At 40.1% G+C, this 21,736-nt stretch overlaps 1 protein-coding gene across 1 annotated transcript; it reads left to right on the top strand.

The window, feature by feature from the left end:
- Positions 1-507: 507 nt before the first annotated feature.
- On the top strand, positions 508-20,626 carry mbtps2 (membrane-bound transcription factor peptidase, site 2). The gene is made up of 11 exons (XM_033638164.2): positions 508-715; positions 2,418-2,566; positions 5,256-5,394; positions 6,048-6,151; positions 7,177-7,304; positions 10,609-10,727; positions 12,578-12,758; positions 14,844-14,950; positions 16,755-16,953; positions 17,431-17,506; positions 19,495-20,626. Exons 1-11 carry the CDS (start codon positions 641-643, stop codon positions 19,715-19,717), a joined length of 1,500 nt encoding a protein of 499 aa, XP_033494055.1. The 5' UTR covers positions 508-640; the 3' UTR covers positions 19,718-20,626.
- Positions 20,627-21,736: the final 1,110 nt, after the last annotated feature.

Here is a 21,736-nt window from a genome sequence, read left to right as displayed (position 1 = left end):
GAACAGCAAATATCAGATACTTTAAGACTTTTATCCATTTAATTTTCTGACAGGTGACTTTAATTTTACCAAAGTTGTTTTCTGGTAAGATATCTGCACTTTAACCAAAGAGTTTACACTCACAAATATATTGTAACCTCTGTTTTTACTCAAGTGTAGCATTCAGGTATTTCATTCACCACTGAGAATTTTTATTCATAAAATGGGCAGAATAAGCACAAACTGTGATGTGTGGCATATATGGACAATGTAGTTTAATAATTATCACCTTATCTAACTGTTAAAGAAAACTAAATTAAAATCAGCCTAGGAAGTATTTTCCTTTTTCTTCGAAGGAAAGTTCTCCAGATCAACACTTGGTGGCGGTAGTGCTATGGTTGGTTGAGCTTACAAAAAAGAAGAAGACGAAGAAGAGTCACCCGGAAGTGTGTCGCACAGTGCTATGCTGACGGATCTTTCCATTCAGAGCATCCCTGATACAAACCCGTATTTTGTTCGTATTTAAGCTAAAATGTTAGATGTTTATGTTATATTGAACATGTGTAACCGCGGCTAGCTGCGGGATGAGGAGCGGGCGGACGGAGTGATACAGACAGGGCAGTTTGCTTCATTGTGTCCGCGGAGAGTCGTCTGATGCACCATGATCCCTGTGCCTCTGTTGGTGTTTGTGATGGCAGCCTGGTGTGCGGTCTACCTCGCCGACACACTGCTGAAGGTGAATATATAGTCTTGTTTTAGGTGTTCAGTAAGATGTCAGCTAACATACGAGCAGATATAAGGCTGTTTCATTAGCCAGTACTATTCACAGTGGACGTTAGCAGCCTCACGACATGTTATGGCTGTAACTCCCACTCTTTCCTCACTCAGAGAAACTGTTTCCTGCTGTTATTATGGTTCTGTTCATCATTATTATCTCTAGGCGACACATTTGCATGCAATAAGAAAACTTACCGTCTTCTAGTGTACAGCAATGCAGTTAACACATGTCAACTAATGTTGAAGACTTGATTTAGCCTTTAAAGAAATTACAGTTAGTATTGGACAACACATGACATAAGTTGACAAAAGTTATGTCAAACACATGGGAAAACTTGGGTGCTGGTATTCATGTGGAAGCATCTTGACACTCACCCATCCAAACACTGTTACAGACTAGGTACACCCCCTCATGGCAACATCACCACCCAATGGCAGTCCCCCCTCTGCAGGACAATGCACCGCACCACTACACCACAAAAAGTGTTCAGGAACAGGGAAAGGGGACGTGCTGGTACCCCAGAGGTACCCCCGATCCACGGTTGGGCCTCCTCAAATTTAACTGGGCACTGACTTGTTGAGGCATGGACACAGGACTTCTAGGCGTCTCCTGTGGTGTCTGGCACTGAGGCAGTGGCGACAGGTATTTGGAGTCCAGTGAGTTGTGAGGTGAGGTACTAGTACATCCTACAGATGCTCAATCGGATTGGGCTCGAGGCTATTTCAAGGCCTGTTCGAAGCCTTGAGTTTGCCGCTTGTTCCTTGAGCTATTCCTGAGCAGTTTTTGCAGTGTGTAATAGAGAATTGTCCTGCTGTGGAGGAAGCTGCTATCGGGGAGTTCCTTCCCCAGCAGCTGTGAGGGAGTGTACTTGGTCTGTAATGGTGTTTGGATAGTTGGAACATGTCAGCTAGCCTGTGACGCCAGGGATCAGCACACCTAGGGCCCCGCTCCTGCCTACTGCCCGTCACAAAACAGCACTTAACCCCAGTTCCTGTCCCTGTGGGCAGTGGGCAAGGTTCTTGAATCCTCTGGGTTGGGAGACAGTTACTGCCTCAAGCGAGGGAGTTCAAGTATCTTGGGGTCTTGTACACGACCGGGGGTAAAATGGAGCACAGTGTGCATATGTGACAGGTTTTGGGCTGATTTTAATTTGGATGTTAAATCATATTTTGGTGAGAGAGTTTTATTTAGAGGATATTATTTATTATTATTTGTTATTTATTTTCAACAGTGCTCATTTCTGATAATGAATTTGCTTATTATTTGAGCCAAATTTCATTTTTCTAAAATGAAATTTGAATAAGCAAATCATAAAAAATGTAAATTATTAATTTATACAAATTATTCAATTTCATTCCTAATTAAGTCAAGCAAAGTGTTATTTCTCTCCTCTGTCATGCCTGTACCACATTTCATGAAGACCTGTGTCATGGTTATGAAATGTATTGTTCACAAATGAGCAAACAAACAAATTTACGGGATCCTGAAAAAAAAAAATGTGTCTGAATTTAAAAATGAATATGTCATTAACAGATGTCTTCAAACTTCAGTATCGGTCAGACTCTTATCACACAACTCATCACACTCAACTTCAGGACTGTAATGATTTGGTTATTGCACTCGTAGTTAACTTTCCCTTGTTTTCCATTGACTCCCACAGTCGTCAGTGACACATCGGATCAGCTACGAGTCATGGTTGGCGAGTCGGGGGTTGATGTTGTCTCCTTTCCATGTGAGATGGCAAACCACCATGTTCAACCGCCTGTTTGCATACTGTGCCCGCATCAACCCCCGAGCCCAATACCTGTGGTGAGTACTTTTACTTAATAAATGAACTACAACTAACCTGAACTGTTCCCGCATCATTTCTGTACTCTCCTGGTTCAGGCATCCATGTTCCAGCTCTTAAACATAAACTCCAATTTTTTGGAAGATTTTCCAGTTGGCCCACTTGAACTCATTGATTATTAATGCTTTAGTTTAATGCACATTTTATTTTTTATTACACTCACACAAACAGAATTTAAATAGAACGGGAAACAAATCTGACGTGAGAGGTCAAGAAGCTCTTGGCTCATACAGTGCTCCTCTTAAAGGGAAATTTCGGTTTATTTCAACCTGTCTCCTATCGTCCTAAATTTGTTTCAAGTGACTAGTGACATAAAAATAATAGTTAGCATGTTAGCCGTTAGCCTAGATACAGCCAGGGCGCATAGTAGTGTCAGACCTGTTAAAACGTAAGTGAAAGGGCAATTTTCAAGTGCAAAGTTAGTCCACTAAACAAGCTTTTTTTCCACAAAGGCTGCCTCATATCGTTAAGGATAAATGTCAGAGAACATATAGAAAACGACATGTAAACGTGTTGTCTTACCTTGCCGGTGTGGTGCCATGTTTGTTTAACATTTAGCTCTGCTTTCCAAAGCGCAGCCGAAATATCGCAGCGATCTCATACCGTGCCTGAAATCTCGTGAGCTCTAGATGAATACTACTCCAGGTGGAGGTGTCTCGTCCTCGGTCACATCCAGACCTTGAAAATAAGGCTGCAACCGGTCCCATTCCTTGCAACAGAGGCATTCCTCTTCTGTGCGCACTGGGGCACAGCATCCACAGGTACACCACCAATCTCCAGAGCTACACAGCCTTGCAGCAGCCATTCCTCCTCTCTCGTCCTCTGCCTGTTGTGCCTCTCTCTCTCCTCCTCCTCCTCCGTTCTTCAATTTCACGAAGCTCTTCGTCAGTGTATTCTGGCTCAAATAAATAAGGGCGGCCATCAAACTCTGCAAAATCAAATTCCTCCTCCACAAAGTCGAAGTCTGGCAAAAAGTCAGCTATTATTCTATAAATCTTTCATAAAATAAATGAATGATTTTCAGGCTACTGTCCGGTTCTGCCTTCCAGCTGTTGCTGCTTGTTCAGGCACGCTATGAGATCGCTGCTTGTTTTCGCGATATTTTGACCGCGCTTTGGAAAGCAGAGCTAAATGGTAAACAAACATGGCAGCACACTGGTAAGGTAAGACAACATGTTTACATGTCGTTTTCTATATGTTCTCTGACATTTATCCTAACGATATGAGGCGGTCTTTGTGGAAAAAAAGCTTGTTTAGTGGACTAACTTTGCACTTGAAGTATGCCTGTTCACTTATGTTTTAACAGGTCTGACGCTACTATGCCCCCCAGCTGTATCTAGGCTAACGGCTAACATGCTAACTATTATTTTTACGTCACTAGTCACTTGAAACAAATTTAGGACGATAGGAGACAGGTTGAAATAAACCGAAATTTCCCTTTAAATTAAAAATCTTAAATATATACAACAATTTTCAATCAATGAAATAGAAAAACACTTAAATACAAACAAAATGAAAAACACCTAAAGACGCAAAACTAGAAAAGTGCACTCTGTATGGTGCAGATCCTTGCAAGGTGGTCACTGGAGCTGATCGCTGCCACTCTGGGCAGCTGCACCCACTGGAATTGTCCCTCCCAGCTCCTGTACAGCCATTTTTTTGGTGAAGAAAACGAAACAGGGCTTTTTTCACATCTATCATACCTAACTTTAGTGGGTCATTACATATCGCATATGGAATTAATCTGCTCCAGTTCAAAGTAGGACCAAACTTTACTATGGATGTCAGTTTTTGAGCCACGACGAAGACCAAAATGTGGCCTGAAACAGACTAGGAGAGGCTTGTTTTTAGCTGAGCTGGTTTTTGGAACATTTATGGCCCCTACTGGGCACTTACGAGGAGGCAGCAGTCAATAGCAGTATACAACAGTCAATAAATTTCAACAATTTCAACCATTTCAACTGTTGTGAATCACCACAGCTACAAGAGCTCCATGAGTAAACAGTCATAAAAGTACGCCCAAAACATTAGGCTGATTGGTCCAGTAGTACTTCTCACACTCTCACACACACGCGACCCAATGCATGATCCCTTTCAAGCTTATGCATTGAGGAGATAATAAACAGCATATTGATTGTAGGTGGCTAGTGACTGACCTATAATTTTTATTTAATTATTTTAGTGTAAGTAAAGAATAAAAAAGGCTCTCTGTTTTGAAATTAAATGCATAATATAAATATCATTCCAAAACCAATATGAGTGTTAAAGTATCTGTATTGGCACTATATGATGAGCACCTAGCTTAGCCATAAAGGAAATACCACTGTTAAAGCTACAACACTTGTTGAAGTATCATGTAGGGTTACTGAAAACTTTCATTTTTTCACTAATGACATATCGTTAGTGGCCAGCTATCACTACCTCTCAACAAAATGATGCTGAAGTGCTGCTGTGATGATTTTTGTTCATCTCTTCTCATCACTTAATGGACAAGTGGGCCGGTCCTCCAAAATGTTGATATATCTTTTGTACTGTGCAGTTTTTGTTTTTTTGCAAGCTTTTAGGGTGTTTTCAGATAAAATGATCACATTTATAGGGTCTGGCCAAATTTAAATGATTGCTCTATTATATCAATTTGATCTCTGGCAGGTTCAACAGCGGTTTGGTGTTTGGTATAGTGGCCATGCTGGGCTCTGTGGTGCTGCTGATAAAGACGCTGCAGCAGACGCTTGCTCAGATGACCACAGACAACCCTCGGATAGGAGGTCAGCAGGCACTGCAGGTGGTGGTACGTATACACCCAACTGGTTAGACTTGTAAATATTGTGACTGTCTTGTCAGTGCACAGGGTCAGAGATTAACTGGAGTTCAGAGCACAAATGTCCTTGAAAGTTCACACAGAGCCTGAGATATTTAAATGAGGGGGGAGAAAGATGCCCCATTTAAAGGAAGGGCTCTTATTTAGCATTTTTCCTCTGTTCACCTCTTATTCATTGAGGTGTCAAATTGCCGTGCATTAATGTGAGCACTATTCCCAGTGGACCACTGTACGTAGGTGATTAATGGGAAGCTGTTAGTTGGCCATTTATAAACAGGCATTCAGGCTGGAGTGGCAGAAAATGCACCACACAGCCAGCGGAGGAGGAAAATGCAGACCACACAGAAAACCACAGCTTCAGCAAAACAAAAAACAAGTGGGGATGAAGATTTTAATATCTTGGTAATATAAGAGTTGTGTGTATGTGCCAGATATATTGTATCATAGTTTACATTTCCTCCTACAAGACTAAAATGCCAATATAATAAGATCAAAGAGGCCCAAAATTCTTGAAACAGGTTGATTTGTCAGCCTGAGGATGACTATTGGAGTTCATGATGTATTTCTGTATCAGTCACAGTTGTGTGTTGCCTTTCTTTTTTTGGTTTCGGGCGTGTCTTCAGGTCCCTGGTGTCAATTTGCCCACCAGTCAGCTGGCCTACTTCTTCATCGCCCTGCTGCTCAGCGGAATCATACATGAGTTGGGCCACGCTGTGGCAGCATTGAGGTACAACACACAAGTTTCCAAAACACAAATCTGTTACCATGTCAACTGGCAGAGAGAAGAGCATCCAATGGTTATAAAGACAGAAAAAGGGGAGGTGACTAGTGAGGGTTTATGTGAATGCACAAGGGAGTTAAAGAGTCTTAGATATTTTCTATTTAATTGAAGATGTATAAATGATGATATTGTTTTAACCTGGTTCAGCGTTATTCTGTCCCTTATGTTAGTGCTTTACTCTGCACTTGCCTAGACCTTCATCTTTCATCATCTGATAAGTTAGGTGCTTAAAATGCTTAAAAATGTGGCTTTGAATCTCTCTAAAACATTAAATATTCATTGACAACAAAGTTGCACACTAACATGTTTATTATTCATGTTATATGTGTTGGCAGCTAGGCTTGGAAGGTATCTGTTTCCTCATACCTTCATACCTTCCTGACATTTTGCTGGGGTATATAGGTGATGACGGTTTTGTTTCAAGAAACAAAATAACAACAACAACAAAAATTGTAAAAGCTAAGCTACTGGTGAAAGAAGTCATTGTAGCATATTATGTGACATCATCGAGCCACAGTATGCAGTGAGCCCACTTAAACAAGACCTCCTGGGCTTAAATACTTGCGGTCCATAGTATGGTGAATAGACAGCGGCCCTTTTCCATAGATTCTTGCTTGAGGATCCGATAACACTTGTTGCAGTGTAACAATACGATATTGCCACACAAAAATATTGCAGTACTATGTTGTATTGATTTTTTTCACCCACCTCTAGTTTTTAAGCTATATCTTTATTGAATTTACAGAAGATTTACTGTATCATGGTTTACTGTTACCACAATATAATATTACATGTACTGTACCAGAATATTTTGGCTGTATTGAGCACCCTGATTGTGAAATTCTGCTCTAAATTTGAGAGAAAATAGTGTGTTCATCCAGGATCCCATCAGTTTTAGTAAGACATTTTCTGAGACTTTAATGTGTTGTCCTCCTCTTCTTGACCTCTTTTAATGTGTATCATTTTTCTAGGGAGCAAGTGCGAGTAAACGGCTTCGGCATGTTTGTGTTCGTGGTGTATCCCGGAGCGTTTGTGGACCTCTTCACCACACACCTCAACATCATATCACCCACTCAGCAGCTCCGGATCTTCTGTGCCGGTAAGACTTTTTAACCAGACGTGTTTTGATCCCTCCTTGTGGCAGAGATGATCATTTTGCCAGCTAATGTGATCACAGCTATTAATCACAATTATTACATGCATTTTATTAAATACTCATTTCTGTTTTGCCAGAGAAGGTCGTCCTGAGGTCATTTATTTCTGAACACCAGACAGCTGCTGCACATCAAATCATTTCACTCTGCAATTAAGGAAATTAGATTTTAATGAATTGATTGGCAGAGCAGGTGGTTATTCACGCATTAATGCGAGTTATGTCTTCTACAGGCCACCGTACGAGCCTGTTAGAGACTGATTATTTTCAGTGCAGTCTGGTCAAGAAGAATGTGACCAGTTTTAATTTGAGTCAAGAGTCAAGAGGGCAGTTTGAAGCAGCAGAAAAAAATGCTGATCACAGAGATTCCAATTTTGGGTTTATTCGCTAAGGTTTGGTGTTGTAAAATTAACCCCGACAGGTCACAAAATGCTGCAAAAAATCAAATTAAAAGGCAAAAGATGCCCTGTATGAAAAATGAATTTCTCACTTTGGATAATATATTATATAATCATTGTTCATTACAAAAATATGCTGGAAAGCTGGGTTCAGACTACAGGAGTTTTGGGCTGATTTATCCCTGATTTAACCCTCCCCACAAACTGGAGGAGAAATCAGGTCTGGGACCCTGATAATTTCAAGCATGTTTGATATTTAGGATTTAAAATCTGGATGATTATGATTACGTCAGTACAGACTGGCTGACGGTGTTGCCAAGCAGTGTCAAACAATCTAGCCCTTGAGGCTAATGTTAGCAAGCATACTAGTGTTGTACTGCATATAAATTTGGCACAAATGTCAAACTGATTGGATTTTGGTAGTCAAAGGTCAAGGTTACTGTGACCTTGTGTCTGTCTCATTCTTGTGAATGCAATATCTCAAGGCTTTGAGGGAGTTTCCTCAAATTTGGCACAAACGTCCACCTGGACTCAACAATGAACTGCTTAGAATTTGGTGGTCAAATGTGAAAGGTCACTGTGACCTCACAAAACAGGTTTTTGGCCATAACTCAAGAATTCATAAGCTCATTTTGACAATAGGGAAAAAAAAACACTTTTCTGGCCATTATTCAGCGTCATATCTCAGGAACAGAAGGGGAGACATTTGGTCAGATACTAAATTGGTGACACTAATCTTTTGTGCCCATCTTGAGGCTGAGCTGATTGTATGGATCTTCTGTGCTGCCGGATTGAAGATGTCTGTCAAGCATCCACATTTTAGAATATGCTTCTTTGCAGCAACATCCATATTTGAAGCATTGTCTTTACTTATGGCTACACATGAGACTGGACAGATATGGCTGTAATCTGTAACTACAACTTAACTGGTTCACAGAGGCATACAACTGCAAGGCAGTAATTCTAGTTATTCCATAGTCTAGTCTAGTCAAAGTCCTGTGTGGAATCAAAATCCCTGCTACAGTAGAGGAATAATCATCACTTTAGTCCTTATGAATGTTTCATGTTTTATGTTCCACATCAGTTTATTTATCAGTGAAACCCAGTGGTATTCCTGCAAAAACAGGGAAATGGATGTCAGGATGATTTGGTCAGTAGGGATGGGAATCACGAACCAGTTTGAGTTGAGAACCGGTTGCAAATTGTCCAATCTGTCACAACCACATGTCTTCAAGCTTTTTACTTTCTACTTTCTGCTATCAGTGCCAGCATATTTTTCTGACAGTTCTGACTTTAACAGTGACGTTAAACTCATGCTTCTACTCTGCTGGAAACTTGAAAGAAGGAGTGACGGCAGAAAGGATGAAACAGTCCAAAGTGCCACATATTTCAGCAGTATTTGAAATATGATTTTGTTATTAAAAATGTGATTAACCATTTCAAATGGCTCATATAATATACATTATATTTTTTTGTGCCACGCCGGCAGGGTTAGCAGATTTTGATTTCTTTGACTTTGAAAACTAAAATGAAAACGAATTCCGTAGAAATAGTCTCTCATTTCATTCATTTCAGATGATGAGATAATAAAACGGTTGTGTTGAAGCTGAAAAACCTGTGAAAGCCTACTTTTTTCCACACAGAAAATTGACCAGGAGTAAACAAGGGAATCAATAAACAATTTGACGGATTAGCAGAATCGATAAGGGCATCGGTTTCAGTAAAATCTTATCTGTTCCCATCCCACTGTGATCCCACTGTGATGGGAACACATAGGTGACTCTTAACTCCCTGCAGATGAGTCCGTCAGTGTGTAAGAGCATGACTCTAATAAACATCATTAAATTCTGCTTCCTCTGTGCTGTGTGGAGCCTTTAGAGGGCAGCGAAGAGCTTCGGTAAAACCATCTGTATCTTAAACCAGATCCAGATTCCTCCAGGCTTTTCCTCTGTTAAATGTGAAGAAAATAACTCGGGTGGTGACTGCAGGCACCAAACTGAGACGTCCAATCAAGTCATATGACAAAGCAGAAAGGCAGAGAGAGGAGGATGCCATAATTCCCATCAGGGGAGTGGTGACATAACGGCATGCTGTGTTTATTTTTCTGTCTCTCCCTCTCGCTCCACAGCGGAGATCTCTCTGTATGCAGGAGGGTTCTCTCTCATAATGTGTTTATTATTTATTCCTGTAGCGATAGGTGATGCAACTTTAATAGTTTGTTTACTGTATAAAGTCAGTATGGGAAATATAATTGCGCCCTTTAGGCCTGAAATTAAAATCACGTAAAGCAGTCTGGGATTTTTCCCCCCCAGAGAAACAAATTTCCTCAAACTGTCTTCAGCTATTAATCTCCTCCTTTCCAGAGATTTTGCGTAGCTTGGTGCTTGATGCTGCTGTCACCGTGTTAAATAATGGCTTTGCATGTTTCAGGAAATAAGATCTAAATATTGTGCCTTGACCTCATCAAGCAATGAAACGTTTCCTCATGTGGTTTTGGGAGACTGACTGTCTTCTTGCATAATTAAGATGGTATAGTTAAGTTATTTTTGGAGAGCAGTGGTTACAGGTTTGCCACGACATCCTCCAGCCTGAAAATATGTGGAGAACATGCAAAACGCTTGCGACAGCATGTAGTATCTGTAGACTGTCGAATACAAGCCTGATGTTACTCTTTGCTTCTCAGTAGCTTCATATTGGAGGGTTCAGGTTCATAGTCTTGACAATTTTCAGGGTTATATTTTAAAAGTTAAAATTCTGTGCATGGCCCTTTTAACATTCTAGGAATAATAATCTTTCATTAACTGAAATTAAAAAGTGAAATTAAAATAAATGTTTCTGTTTTCTTTCTTTAGGAGTGTGGCACAACTTTGTTCTCTGCGTGGCAGCATTAGCCTTTCTCTTCCTGTTGCCTCTCCTCCTGTTTCCCATGTACTCCACTGGCGGCGGGGCGTTGGTCACAGAGGTCGTCCAGGTCAGTGCAGTGAAAATCAAGTTTTTAACCTTTAACGAGTCCAGATGGTATGTTTTTTTAATGTTATGAGACATATCATGAGCAAAATAAGTAGTCGACACCATGGCTGAGCATTTCAACCTTGGAACTGCGGTTTGCCAATGATAAAACACAGATTTAGACAGCCAGGGTTTGTGATGTCACTAAGGAACTAATCCTGTCAACTTGCAGGGTGGAGCTTTCTATATCAATAGGAGAAGCCTGGGTCATTTTTTTCAAAGACATTTTAGATTGTTCTGTATTGTTCGGCATATTTTTAGTCGTAGATGAGTCAAATGCCTGTTAGTCAGCTTCACAAAAATAAAGGCTGACTTATTTTTAGACTAAAATGTTAATAGCCACTCTGCGCAAAGGCTAACATGGTTAGCACTCGATTGAGATTTGAGATGCTGATGGTAATTTTTTTGCATTGTTACAGCCTTTGCTAAACTTCCCGGTAAAATGTCCTTAGAACTGAAGCAACATTTCCCACCATGTTTTTCACATAGGAAAAGTCTCATTTATTTAGAATTCATGGCACATTACATTGTCAAAAATGAGACAGCTATGTGCAACAGATATCTTAGACATCTATCTGAAGTCTTACCTTAAATGTGATCTTAGCCAAGGTCAAAGTCTGTCTTTGTAAAGCCAACATCCCGTGTAGTCATTTATCGGTATTTCGAAAGCTAAGCTAAAAACAGTTTTTCCACCATTTTCTGACAGTATTCTAACATAAAAAACATAGTTTGAGCTTTTTGGTCAAGTAGTCAAGCTGAAGGCTCACGTTATCTGTCACTGCTATGTTTCTAAAGTGCTGTAAAACACAAGACAGGCAGAGGTGTATTTGTTTGATGAGCAGGGTTCAAAGCTAAGCAGGTATGCTTGAGCAGCAGGGGAGGGGCAAGGGGTGGGACTTATTCATAGATCCTCACATAATAAATGAGGCAAAGGTGTAGAGTAACATCTAAACCTTTTTAAGGCAAGAAGAGATGATGGTACCTATGGGTTCTTGAAATTGTTTTATGTTTGTGAATATGAGGGGGAAAAAATCAAGGCTTTGAACATTAAAAAAAACAGATTTAGGGTTATTGAAAGTGCTAGAATGTATTTATTTTATGCAACAGTTGAAGTTGTTTTGATATTTTCTGCTGAGACGACACATTTAAGCCTCTCTCTCTTTTTAATTGTCTGTGAGCTTCTGTAAAGCCTGCTACATCTCATTATAAAAATTCTCAGTGCTGTAATTAACCTTGAGCCATGTCTCAAACTATGCTGTCTTGGAAATGGGCCTGCAAAGTCCTTTAAAGGTCCTTGAATTTGATGTCTAGGATAGTGTGGGAACCCTGAAATATGTTCTTCTGATGAACAGAGATGAGTTTTTAAAGGCTTGATCAATGCCAGGAGAGAAGCGTAGAGAATTTATTTTGATTTAGATATCTTTCCCAGTACATTACATACACTAGTTATACTGTGAGGAACATTTTCACTTGTGTGTCAGAACTAAAGTTACTGCTTCACTATAGCATGTTTTCCAGTGTCACAGTTATTAATAACCTTTATTTTTGTTGGCAGAGCACGAGTTATTTTTCACATTATTGCCCTCTGCACATTCACACAGTCAGTAATTCACACAGCCACAGTTGGCAGCTGAAGTACTTTGGTGTTAAGTCTGTCGGTCTCTTTGGCAGCAGTTGGCAGGGGAAAGTGTTTTGTCATCCATGTCCCCACCCGGATTTTCCCACTGCAGACATCAAACCATCAAAGTATGCTTTTGTGACCTTTAGCCATTTGAACCAGTTTTTATATTCCTGTCTGTGTCTTTGGACCAGGGCTCTGCAGCTGACGGTCCCCGGGGTCTGTCAGTCGGGGACATAGTGACGAGGCTGGAGGACTGTCCAGTGTGGGGAGTAGAGGACTGGAGCAGCTGCCTGTCTCACCTCTCTCACACCCCACAGACTGGATACTGTGTCCCCGCCGCCAGCCTGCAGCCCAGCTGGGCTCACGGGCGAGGTGAGTGTGCCGTGTGTACGGAGATAGTAAACAAGTATAAATAAGAGTCCTTTCAAAGTAATAGTGAAATGAAACCTGGCTGTTTGACGGAAGTAGCCCATTTGTCATTTTGTTAGTGTAACTCAATAAAGAGTCAGCAGTGTGCCACTGGAGTAGAGACTTATTTACTGTTTAATTATGATCAGTTCATTAATTCATTAAAGACTCAATTAAATTGATTCGTTCATTAAAAATTTACTGTAAAAAAAATGTAACCAAATATTATGTCTCCTGCTTTAAAGTTTTTTGTTGTTTTTTTTGCGATCACGTCAGTTTGTTTGTATTATCTGCAAAAATTTTGATCATCTGTTAATCATCAGTCATTTTTCTAACAAAAATGGCAAGTACTCTGCTTCCATCTTCTCAAATGTGAGGATCTGCTGTTTTTCTTTGTCATGTATACCAGTCATTGTAATATTTTGAGGCTCTAAGGCATTTTTTACTCTTTTTGTTAATATTATATACAGCAAACAATTAATCAATAATAAAAAATAACTTAAAAGCGTAAAGTCTGACACCATCTCTGCTGGTTGAATATCAGCAACGTTTCCCTGTTTCCCTTCACTGGTTTCTGTACAGCATGGTCGGCCTTTTTTTCACTGTTACAATCATTATAAAGCAAAAGCAGCATGTGTATACATTCAGTAGGCCATATCCTCAGTAGCTAGCTAGCTAACCCTACACTTCTCAGGGTTTGATTTTGGTTTTGGAACAGGGAAGAAACATGTATCTTTTTCCAACCTCTCCAGGTAATGAGTATCATTAATACACAACGTGCCCCAGGCACAACAACTAGCTCCAAATCCACAAAACCAGCCTGAAAATGAAGGAAATCTGAAACGATTGCATTAGAGTCAGTGGAGCACAGCTGTGTTGTTGTCGGACCCTGGTCTGAGCCAGCCCGATGCTATGTTATGATTGGCCAGTCTGCATCTGGGGGCAGGGCTTAGCGAAGGGTCAGTTGGTCGCCTAAACTCACTGCCAGCTTTTGTTGGTTAGCTCTGCTATTTAAGCGGGAGAAGCCCGTGGGAATGAGAGGCGATCCGATTAAAAAATTAACATTCTCACTAAAATAAGCTGTGGACGGTGGATCAGATACATGCAGCATTAATCAGGGACCCTTTTTCACCCCCCAACCCTGTCGGTTTCTCTTCCTTTTTCACAGTACAAGAGAACTGAGACTTCTTCATGTTTATGTGCCTCCCTTTTTGTCCCCTCCATGTTTACTGTCTACCCAGTTTGCTGCTTCCTGTTTGGTGCTGCAGCTAATGGTTGTTGACAGTGTTCATATCAATAAACTCCCCTACTTGCATGAGCCTAGACTAAAATCTTATGATAATATTAAACATGTTTGATTTTTTGACGATTGAGATCACAGGAGTGCGCAGCAACTGAGCTAAAACTAATGATTTTATACCGACATTGGAAATTTGTTTGCGACAGTGAAATCACTTTAAAAGTTATTTGGTGTAAGGCTGGCATTAGTTACAGTCCTGATTTCACTTTAACCAAAGGGTAGAGTTAAAAAAAGAATTTCCCATCTTCCCTCCATCTATTCATCATATAAAACTTCAAACTCCACCACACCATGTGCTAAATTTATATCCTCTCTGTGGCTATCTTCAGCTTTTTGAATGTACTACTCTGTTATTTTGGTGATGTTGAAGATTCAGGATGCCCTGACAGTTGTGACATGAGGATCACAGCACAGTGTCTTCCTGCTCCTACCTACTAGAACATGTTTCCTCAGTGCATTTTGCTGCACGATGTATTAATGTGCTTATTAATTTGTACAGTCGAGTCAGCTTGTGTGAGTACACAGAGGTCCTGGAGACATATGATAGTCAGCGTGATAATCTCAGTTATGTCATAAAGTGTGTGATACTCTGTCCTTGTCTAATCATCTCATGGGAGTAGATTTACCAACCGAGAGTCCGACTAAAAAAAAAGCCAAAACTCAGTGACATCCATCTTTAGTTTTCAGCCTGACACACAAATCTAATCAGTCTCTCTCTCGTCCATTTATCTTTTTTTTTTTTCTTGTAGCCTTCAAGCGTTTGGATGGAACGATGGACTGCTGCAGCAACAACAGCCTGACAGACCTCTGTTTCTCTTACATAAAACCACAGGGCAGGAACAGCAGAGAGAGAGAGGTAACACACACACACACACACACACACACAAACAGACACAGGCTGGGACTTTTTGTGACTGCTTCATCATGTGAGCAGGTTTCCAACCCAGATAGAATGTCAGGGATATTTTTATATTTTTTCCTTTATTTATTTCAGTTCCTTTTATTCTAGGGGTGTAATGGTTCTGAACCGGAGACCAAAACTGCAACACATGTCTGCAGTCACATGTCATGGTTCCGATTTCCCTGTTATCTAACATTTCATTTACAGCATCACCCAAATGTGTCTATTATCTGAACACGACAAAAACAGACTTGAAAGGGGGTCCATCTCTCCACATCGTTCAGGCAGCCTCCCATTGCAGATTCAGATCGAGCCAAAGTACTGACTAAAGCGGGATTTATACTTCTGCGTTGAATCAACGCCATACCCACTTCGTAACCTACGCTGTAACCTGATGTGCACATCCCCAGAAATGTAACAACACGTCACGGCAACGCAGACCTCCTGTCTATTTTTGTTAGCTGAAACCATTTCCCTCAGTGGAAAGAAAGCTTTTATTTACTTTAATTTCAAAGATAAGAAACAATAAATTTTGAAGACAATAAAGCCCCCCATAATAGCATTTAAGTCCTGTGTGATTTATCCTGGCTTCATATGAGTAGAGGAAATCTTCAGTAGTCACTAGGCTCATTTATACAATGTAAAATACCATAGACTTGCGCTAATAACATTAGCATATTGTATTTGTTTTGAGAACGTGTTTATAGGACAGTTGTTTTATCGTTGAACATTGTGAGTTGTAAAGGAGCCAGACATTACCTTCGTTAAATGTTGCTTTTGTCCCTGGCATCATATGAGAAGAGGAAAACTCTGCTAGCTTAAGGCTAATTTATACAACGTAAAATGCCATAGATGTGCTAATAACATTAGCATATTGTAATTGTGGGGAAAATGTGTCCAGCAAAAAACAAGTAATTGAAATTGTTGCTATTAAGACATATTTAATGTGTGTTTTGAATCAACTAAACTTTACTGCACTTCACAGAAACCCCACTGCCACCTAGTGTTTTGGAGGTGTAACTGCAGAGTGACACAGACACACCATTGCACAAGTATAAATCAGACCAAACATGCAGACTCAGTATCACTACTATACCATTATTTTATGACTTATAAATAACGTATTTGCTTTATATTTTTACCTGTTATAAAATGTTAAGAGCAGACAACGGTGTGATTTGACTTGCGGGACCAGAATCTGTTCTAGTTGACACTCGCATCTCTATTTACGTAAACCCTTTTGATGGCCGCTAGACACTTTTTTCTTCATGATTTCTCAGCTGGTATGATATAACACTGGAGACTTTGATCTCATTAGTTGTTTCTGAGCTGTTCTTTGACTTTGAAAGAAAAGTATTAAAGCGTAAGGTCAGAATGCTTCAGCTCTGCTGCGCTGTACCTTCATGTGTGCATTTTAGTCAGTCCATTGTGCCTGCCCTGTATAAAGAAGGACTGCCAGCTGCAGCTTCTGCATAACATAACACATTTTGTGCAACCCTGACCTGTTTTTACAAGTTAACCACTGTCATAAATTGGTATAAGAAGTGAGACTTTCACATTGGTCTATTATAGATGAAGATGTATAAAAAAGAAAAAAAGAGCAAACATTGTCAAGGGACACAGTGATGCATGTATAAGAAAGCAAAAAACAAGACTGACTTTATCACGAAAAGTTACAATAAACTTGTGTCTGTCACTTGCTGCTGACCTCTCTTGTACTTCTCATATTTGCATCCCTTCTGTAACCCTGTGGCTGCAGTACGCCTGCATGCCGGTGCGTAAGATGGTGACGGGGACGCAAGTGTGTCGCACTGACGACGACTGCACCGCAAACTCCCACGCCGCCAGCGTTTGCGTCACTCCGTCTCTGGAGAACCAGACTCGCTTCATCCGTGTCACACATCCGCCCAGCGCACACATGCTGTTTGTGGGATATCCACCGCACCTTCAGTACGCTGGTAGGTTACAGTATGTTGTGTTGCCAGGATCACCTCCTGTCTTCATGTTTATTTAATGAAATGTAGGAAATCATTAGCACAAGTAGAAGCAGATCAGACATTTTGATGTAACTAACTAAGGAAAAATGTACCATAAAAGTATCCAATTCCAATTATTCCTTATTTGTAAATGTCAAATAATATAAAGGTTTGTAATTTCTCTGTCAGACTTGCAACAAGTTACTTTTTTAATGAACAAGCCCCACCCTTGAAGGAGGCATGAGCTTGTATTTGGAGTATTCATTTAATTGGTGTTTACAGTGTTGAGCTGCCTCTCCAGTCTTTAAGTGATTTACAATGAATAAGCGGCGTGTTGTCTTGTCTGCTGCAATTTAAGACACTTACAAAAGTGTTGAATGGATCAAATCTTTCTTTAATGATGTGTGTATAAATTCCTTCAGCGTTACTGTAACATCTGCCATGTTTTGTCTTTCCCAGTGAGTCTGACCAACTTTGTCCCGCGCTTTGGTTTCCTTCACCTGGATCTGCCCATCTTCTTGGAGACCTTCTGCAAGTATCCTTTCATGTTTAAAGGACAGATGAGTCATTATGAGATGAGGGATGTGTGAGGATTGGTTTTCCAAGAGTGAATGCTACTCTTCTGTCTAAGTCTCTTACACAGAAAAAAAACAAATGATGTTGCTTTTTTTTAAAGGATAGAAGGGTAATGTAAGTCCTTGGCTGACAAAGCACCGTCTGTTCTGTCTAAATGATGAACATTTTGCTCTTCAAAATGGTGATACAGCGTAACAGTTCTGAACAAAGTCTAATGTCTGTTATTACTGATTAAAAGTCCCCATTTTAACATCTAGTCATTTTGCTCCACAGTCAGGAGGCGTGATGAGCTTCACAAGTCTGATGGCTGCTGCTCAGAAAGTGACTGGCTGAATTTAACTCGTCAGTGAATAGCTGTGGACAATTCTGACTGCAGTTCTGCTGCATCATGTTTGTGTTGGTTGGTGCTGTTATTGTTTTTATGCCTCCATGCCAGCGATAGCCGTGGCCAAAGGCATTATGTTTTCGGGATGTCCATCCATCCGGCCATTCTCTTGAACGCAATATGTCAATGTCTTCGGGGAATTTCTTGAAATCTGGTACAAATGTCCACTTCCACTCAAGTGTGCACTGATCAGATTTTGGTGGTCAAAGGTCAAGATCACTATTACTTCATCTGTCCCGGTCTGCTGAATGAAATATTTCAAGAACGCCTTCAGAAAGTTTCTTTAAATGGCACAAAAGTCCACTTGGACTCAATGAATAGCTGATTAGAATTTGATGGTCAAAGGTCACTGTGACCTAATCTGTCCCATTCTCTTGAATGTGATATCTCAAAAAGACCTTTTGGGAATTTCCTCAAATTTGCCACAAACATCTTGGACTCAATGATGAACTAATTCGAATTTGTTGGTCAAAGGTCAAGGTCACTGTGACCTCACAAAACATGGTTTGGGCCATAACTCAAAATTTATACACTATTTATGACAAAGTTTTGCACACATGATTAAAAGGATAAAAATATGAAGAGATGACATTTCATATTCAAATGTTCAAAGAGCAACTTTACTGTGACTTCATAAGGTTTTCCAAAAATACAAATATGCCTTAGCACCAATGGTTGTGGCCGAAGGAATTATGTTTTTGGGTGGTCCGTTAGTTCGTCTGTCTGTTTATCTGTTTGTCCATCCATCTGTCCCATCTTCGTGAGCAGAATATTTGATATACGGTCAAAGTCACCATGACCTAGCATTTGTCTCATTCTTGTGAATGTGATATCTCAAGAACACCTTGAGGGAATTTCTTAAAATTTGACACAAACGTCCACTTGGACTGAAGGATGAACTGATTAGAATTTGATGGTGAAAGGTCAAGGTCACTGTGACCTCATAAAACATGGTTTTGGCTGTAACTCAGGAATTCATATACTACTTATGACAAAAAAGTCTAATCAGATAAAATGATGAAGTGAAGACATTTTATATCCATAAGGTCGAAGGTCAACTTCACTGTGACACCATAACATTCCGAATTAACACTTTGGTCAGATACTGAGCTGATGATACTAATCTTGAGTGCCCACCTTGAAACTGTGCTGATTGTTTAGATCTTCTGTGCTGCCAAATTGAAGATGTGTGTAATGCATCCATGTTTTGCCAGAAAATACACTTAATACCTTTTTATTAACTTCCTTCCAAGTCTTCACTACATAAAGCATGTGAGTCTGGACAGACATGGATGTAAACTGTAACTTAATGGTTGGCAGAGGCATACAACTGTGAAGCATTTAATTCTAGTCTAGACTTCAGATCTTATCACATGATCTTTATCAGCAGATGGATTTTTTTTAAACCAACATGGAATAGAAGTCCTCAAGTGCTCAGAAAAAAAGTTCCATCTGCTGATGAAGATCATGATAGAAAGCCCAAGAAATGTGTGTGTGTGTGTAAGATATGTGAAGAATGAACCTTATACAGTAGTACAATCCTTAACCCTCTTCTCTCTCAGGTATGTGGTGTCCCTCTCTGGTGCATTAGCAGTAGTAAACTCCGTGCCATGCTTCGCTCTCGACGGTCAGTGGATGCTGAACGCCCTGCTGGAGGCCACGCTGGTTACTGTGGTAACAGAGCGTCAAAAACGCGAGCTGATTGGTTTCTTCCTGCTGCTGGCGGGCAGCGCCCTGCTAGCAGCCAACGTGGCACTGGGCCTGTGGATGGTCACGGCGCGGTAGCCACAGCGGTGAGCTGCCCAGGCAAAGACAAAAACTAAATAAGTCCCCATGTGGACTGAGAGATGTTCTCTCAGGATGTGTTTGACACGTGTGGACCATTAAACTGTGAACATACAGGGAACAGGCTGCATTACCCAGCAGTGCTGCCCTGTTTCAGGAGACTGTTGAGCAGAACATTGCTCTGCCTCCAAGGCTTTTTTGGACCACCAGGGAAACAATAACCAACCTTCTTCCACCTTGTTGCCGCCATATACTCAAAAAGCACATACACAAATAAATAATGCACTTGCCGTAAAGCACTGTCCTATGCGACTGTTTACAAGGACTGCACAATCTTTCAAACTTTTAATATGCTTGATGTGTTTCAAGTTTGAGAGAAAACTGCGTTAGTTTTTCGAAGGTTTGATTCCTAAATGCCATATTTTCCTGTTGATACTGTTCGACTGGGCCTCAGAGTGCTGCAGTGAGGTAAAGGTAGGCTGTCCAGAGAAGAGAAGCAAAGAAAACTTTAAAGAGCCTTACAGTACATGTGTTGGCAAATGCATGGCAATACCTTGAATTTCTACCACATATCACCAGTGAGAAAATTGTACTACCTAATGTTAAGATATGTCAAAGGCTCCTCATACATGTGTACATTAAGAAGTTAATGAAGACTACTCCTACAACATTTTGTAATATCCAACAAATGTTTAAAGGCGGGTAATCCCATTTAAAATGAAAAACATTTGCTCCGTTAAGTGTCTTTCTTGTCCTCGGGCATTGTGGTGGGAAATACAAATTTGTCTATGAACCTTTTCCCACTTTTTCTCGAGTTTCATTTTTACTCTCTCGGCCGCTCACTGTCTGCGATCTGGTTGTAAAAGTTGATTTGTGAAACTTGTGGAATAAAAGACTGTTTTTATTTAAGTGCCCTCTCTTACAGTGTTTAATAAGATAGAGTCTGATTTTAGATGTTATTTTTGGATTAACAACTTTGTTACTGGGTACAAGTACTGAAACAAGAAAATGCAGTTTAGTATTTAACCAAAAATGCAGAATGATGTATAAAATGATATACAGAATGAAATGTAGTAATACATAGAATGTGGATGAAACATTTTATTTACACCAACTTGATTTTTTTCTTTTCTTTTTCTTTACAGTTCTGTGTATCATTTATCTTCATATTTTGGGTTAGACTATGGATAAGAAATTCTGTCTATCTGTCAAATGTGCCACATTAGACAACATCTGAGATGCTATTTAACTAACTGGCAAAGTTTTAGTTCTTTGGAAGGAATGAGAGGTTAAAATTTGATCCATTGATCCTTATACTTAAATAGATTGGATGTTGTTGGATTATGGACAAACATTTTGTGTTCGATTTAAAAAATCTGATTATAATTGACACATTGACATAAAATATACATATATATATCCATGTATTCCAAACAAGTTGCCAGAATAAAATGTTGGCGTTGTATGTTGCTGCAAACCACAGATATGTTACATTTGTAGGTTTCATACGTGTCTTATCAATGTTTGTAAAGTGATATAATTCTGATTACATGTATATGATTTGACTTTTTTATCTGGAGGTGGAGAAGATGGCGGATGTTGTGACAGCTAGATGAGATGGCTGCCAAGCTGCAGACCCCTTTTTGAGACTAACAAACAACAAAATGGGGTGTTTTTTTAGCGTAACATTGGCGGCATTTTCAGCCGTGATTATGCCAGCAGAAGTGGGTGTTTTAAGCCTCAACATCTTTTTCTAACCATAACCAACTGGTTTTTGTGCCTCAACATAACCAAACTTAACCACAGCAATGATGAAACATAGAGAAACTAGGTTATCAGGGTAACCCCAGTTCTCTGTTAACCGAGTGAGGTATCTCACCGTGGGTGCTTCCCATGGTGAGATACTGAGCAAGTTGTAAAAGGGAGCATTGCATTTTGACATATGGACTTTATAATAATGTACAAATGTTATGTATCTGTGGTTTGGAACATTACAATGCCAACATTTCTTCTGGCGAT

The sequence above is a fragment of the Epinephelus lanceolatus genome, chromosome 20 (assembly GCF_041903045.1).
Source record: "Epinephelus lanceolatus isolate andai-2023 chromosome 20, ASM4190304v1, whole genome shotgun sequence".
NCBI lineage: Eukaryota > Metazoa > Chordata > Actinopteri > Perciformes > Serranidae > Epinephelus > Epinephelus lanceolatus.
This window is presented reverse-complemented; position numbering and strand designations above follow the sequence as displayed.

Bases quoted from the DNA above. Each gene is read 5' to 3' on its own strand.
- mbtps2 (XM_033638164.2), top strand. From the start codon at position 641: ATGATCCCTGTGCCTCTGTTGGTGTTTGTGATGGCAGCCTGGTGTGCG. The intron at 716-2,417 runs GTGAATATATAG...TGACTCCCACAG, and splicing joins TCGCCGACACACTGCTGAAG to TCGTCAGTGACACATCGGAT. The intron at 17,507-19,494 runs GTATCCTTTCAT...CTTCTCTCTCAG, and splicing joins TTCTTGGAGACCTTCTGCAA to GTATGTGGTGTCCCTCTCTG.